General features: G+C 52.5%; 1 protein-coding gene across 1 annotated transcript; it reads left to right on the top strand.

The window, feature by feature from the left end:
- The first annotated feature begins 265 nt into the window (after positions 1-265).
- Positions 266-3,811, top strand: SOWAHD (sosondowah ankyrin repeat domain family member D). The gene is made up of 2 exons (XM_073361328.1): positions 266-509; positions 989-3,811. The coding sequence occupies exon 2, from the start codon at positions 1,121-1,123 to the stop codon at positions 2,189-2,191; it is 1,071 nt and encodes a 356-aa protein (XP_073217429.1). The 5' UTR covers positions 266-509; positions 989-1,120; the 3' UTR covers positions 2,192-3,811.

Here is a 3,811-nt window from a genome sequence, read left to right as displayed (position 1 = left end):
AGAGATATTGCACCATCCGGCTGTTTATGCTCGAGGTGAATCCCTTAAAGTGCCTGGCCCAACTGGTTTTACTTGCAACCCTTCTTTTGGGGCCCACAGTGGTGCCTTCACAGGCTGAAGGCTTTAGGGCTGTGGCCAGTGCGTGTTTTTCTGCTCTCTGGGAAGTGGGTGCATTCGGTTTCACATCACCAATGGCCAAGGCTAATGCCAGGCCCGCAGCAGAAATGAAAAATCACGTGCAGCAGCTTAATCTGTCTCAGTCAAAAAGGAGGACAAAGGTCCTGCCACAGCTTTTACTATGCAGCAAAACTTACCAGTGACAACCTTCACACAAAGGAACTCGGCAAGGAGCAGGCTGGTGCGTCTGGAGAGGCGTCGAGAACCCACGGGCAGAGGAGGAGGGGCCCTGCTGCTGGCAGCAGCCATCAAAGTGCCCAGCGAGAGGCAGGTTGGGAATACCACCCACCCAGAGCTCTATTTCCCCACCCAGCACAGGAGTAATTGTAAAGGTAAGTGGCAGCCGTTCCGGTGAAAAACTCACTGCCTGCTTTCAGCTTGAATGGACTGAGCTCTTTTTTTTTTTTTTGGTTGCTGTTACCACTGATTTGTGTGTAGGAAGGAGGAAGTCAAACGGGTCCCAGATCTGCAGATCCAGCTGGCCAGTGGGTTGTCATGTAGCTATGTTATCATACAAGCCACCAAAATCTGGAGAGGAGAGAAAACACAGCGCCCGTCTGGGGATTTATTGAATCTTAAGAACCAGGGAGCAGGTAGTTTGGAGAGGAGGGGCTGGGAGTGGAGGGGAATTGCTCTAGCGTCCCTCGGTAAATAAATGGCAGACAGTGAAGTCTTTGAAAATCAGTGATCAGCTGAAGGGTGTGCTGCCTGCAGCCCGGAATCTGCTGCTGCTTGTAACTTATTTCACAACAAGTGCCTTCCCCCTGAGCACAGAAACTAAATGCTGGTTCCTCTTTGCAACATTTCTAAGGCAGACTCAGGAAGCTCTGCAGCCGGAAAGCTCTAGAGGGGAGCCTGGAGTCAGAGTCTCAACGGGACAGGGAACCACTTCTCCACACCCCAACAGCACAGAGAGCCTCAACCATGCCTTAAAGGGAGACGGATGTCTCGGGGGGAGCAGATCTTGGGGATGGTGAAGCCTGCAGGAGACCTCATGGCCAGGATGCAGAGGGAAGAGAGTCTGGAGGTACCAAAGGACACTGAGCCACATGTGTTGCCAGAGGCCTCCCTGTCTCAAGCAGAAGCACTTATTGACAGCCAGGCACCCAACCCCACAGTCCTGGCATTATCATCCTCCTCAGCAGCAGCAGGGAACGTGAATCTCCGCCCATCACACAAGAAGGACCTGATCAGGAACCTGGGCCGGAGTAATAGAGGTTCTGGTAACTGGGATGTGAGCTCTGATGCGGCCAGGCTCTCCATAGGCCGGGGCAGCATGCGGCGGAGAGGCCTGAAGGAGGTCCTGCTGCAGAGCAGTGGAGCCGAGGGAGCCATGTGGCTTGCAGCTGCTCAGAAGATAGCCAGCAGCAGCAGCCCTGCTGTGGGGATGCACCAAGAGCTGGAGCAGAGGTTGGAACAGAGCCCTGAGGACTTGTCCTTAGCCCTAGACCCCCTCGAGCATGAGTGGATGCTGACTGTGGCCCAGGGGGACCCTGAGAGCATCATGAGGTTGCTCGACGTGGATCCCAGCTTGCTGAACAGGAGAGATTTTGTGACAGGGTTCACTGCCCTCCACTGGCTGGCCAAGCATGGCCGCCATGAGGCCCTGATCGAGGTGATCACCTGTGCAGAGAAGAACGGCTACCATGCAGATGTCAACATTCCCACGGCCAGTGGTGGGCTGACCCCCCTGCATCTGGCTGCCCTGCAGGGACACGAGATGGTCATCAAGGTGTTGGTGGGAGCCTACGGTGCCAACACGAGCCTGCGGGACCACAGCGGCCACAAAGCCTGGCAGTACCTGAAAGCAGGTGCCTCCAGGGAGCTGAAGGAGCTGTCAGGGGCTTTAGAGGAAGACCTGGCCCAGCTTGGGGTGTGGAACACCAACAACAACTGCAAGTTGTCCAGAGGGGCTGGTGGCTCTGGTGCTGAACAGAGGACCCAGGTGTTCACCAGACTGCCATCCTTCAGGAGCATGTACAGACAGGCACTTTCATTCTTCCAAAACCTTTAAATTGTCCTTTGTGGCTAAGACTCAGCTTGATGTTGTCTGTGAACTAGTTTTAAAGAGCAGCTTGGTTGGGGCTGGGGAGCGGGGAAGGAGAGCAGGGGGCTGCAGTTGGGTGGCAAGGGTTGGTACAGGAGACTTGCTGAGCCCGGACTAACCAATGGCCGCTGGTGCACTGAGATTACTCAAGAGCCATTGGCTAAGGCTTCTGAAAACCTGCGCAGGCTTGGGTCTTGCCCATAGATATTTGTGCGCCACTCTCCTGGCAGGCCACTGTTTAGCAATTGTGCACGCATAGCTGGGGGGCAGGATTTGCCCTGCAGTAACTATTCTGCTTGTACAAGGGAAGTCTCTTACTGAAACATTTCTCCTGCTGCTGAACCTCTCCAGCATGGAGACCCAGAAGTGCAGCCTGCCAACCCCAGCCCTCACGCAAGTGCCCCGCACAGGCCCCTTTACTCAGGTTTTGCGTAGTTGGCCAGGGCACGGTCCTAGAAGCAGAGCATCGGGATAAGCAGGTTCCTCTGCTTCGTTTACATTGTTTCCCTGCCTGCTCCAGTGCTGTAACTGAGAACAGCAGTATGGCGAGAGGTGCTAGTTTACCTTTAGTTCTTCTGCTCTCGCTGCTTAGTGTCTCTCTACCCAAAGGCACAAGTCACAGGATGTAGTGACAGAGGAAGTGGAGCCTTGTGGTTAAAGCACAGGACTGGATGGAGAACTTGGAGTCTATTTCTGGCTATGCAAAAGGCTTTTCACATGACTTTGGTCAAGGCACTTCATCTCTCCGTGCCTGTTTTTTCTTTTCCAAATGAGGATAATGCCCCGTCCCTACCTCACAGTGAGGGTGTAAGATTAGAGTGATTGTTGTCTGCAGGGTTCTCGGAGGGCCTCGGACAGACAGCTAGCAGCGTGTCATTCCACATTCCACAGTGAGATGTCACAGAGGATTTGGACTTCAGGTGGGGAATAAGCAGCCGCTGAAACTCCAAAAACAAAAATCCTCTTTTCATTAAATGTCTCTGCTAAGGAAGAACACGGAGGAAAAAATACAGAAAACAGGTAATGCCACTAAACTACATGTGCCTTCAAAATGCCCTGGAAAGTATCATGCGCATTTCTTTTCCTAGAAGCTATTTGCTGGGTCAAATAAAAGCTTAAGTTCCCAATTTGACGTGGGTGGTGGAGCACGGAGAAAATGGTGGAGTGAGGAGGAGCAGCTTGTTTAAGCAGCTCTGGCACTTCCAAAGGACGGACAGAACGTGGAGAAAAGGTCAGGCGCTAGACATCTTCTCTGCACCTGGGTTAGAAGATTTTAAACTAATAAACGGAGCCCTGGATGGGAGGGAAAGGGGGCCAGATTAGGCGGAAGTTAGTGTAGGTGGGTTCCATGCAGAGGAAAGGAACTTAGATCAGATTCCTAAAGGAAGGAGGAGCTGGTGACACATTGTTCTGAGAAATGGAAAGAGTACATAGATAAGAACAACAAACAAACTAACGTACAGCGGCATGCGGTGAAGTCACACTCCAGAGAGACAAAGAAGGGAGTGGTTACTAATCCCTCTTTCTAATGTATCACTGCTCAGATTTGTAAGTATTAAAAAGGTAAATCCGATTCTACTCACCCGT

Source organism: Lepidochelys kempii, chromosome 9, assembly GCF_965140285.1.
Source record: "Lepidochelys kempii isolate rLepKem1 chromosome 9, rLepKem1.hap1, whole genome shotgun sequence".
Taxonomy (NCBI): domain Eukaryota; kingdom Metazoa; phylum Chordata; order Testudines; family Cheloniidae; genus Lepidochelys; species Lepidochelys kempii.
The sequence above is the reverse complement of the archived record's forward strand: the minus strand, read 5'-3'. Positions and strand labels throughout refer to the sequence as shown.

Coding starts and splice junctions, on each gene's coding strand:
- SOWAHD (XM_073361328.1), top strand. CDS start 1,121: ATGTCTCGGGGGGAGCAGATCTTGGGGATGGTGAAGCCTGCAGGAGAC.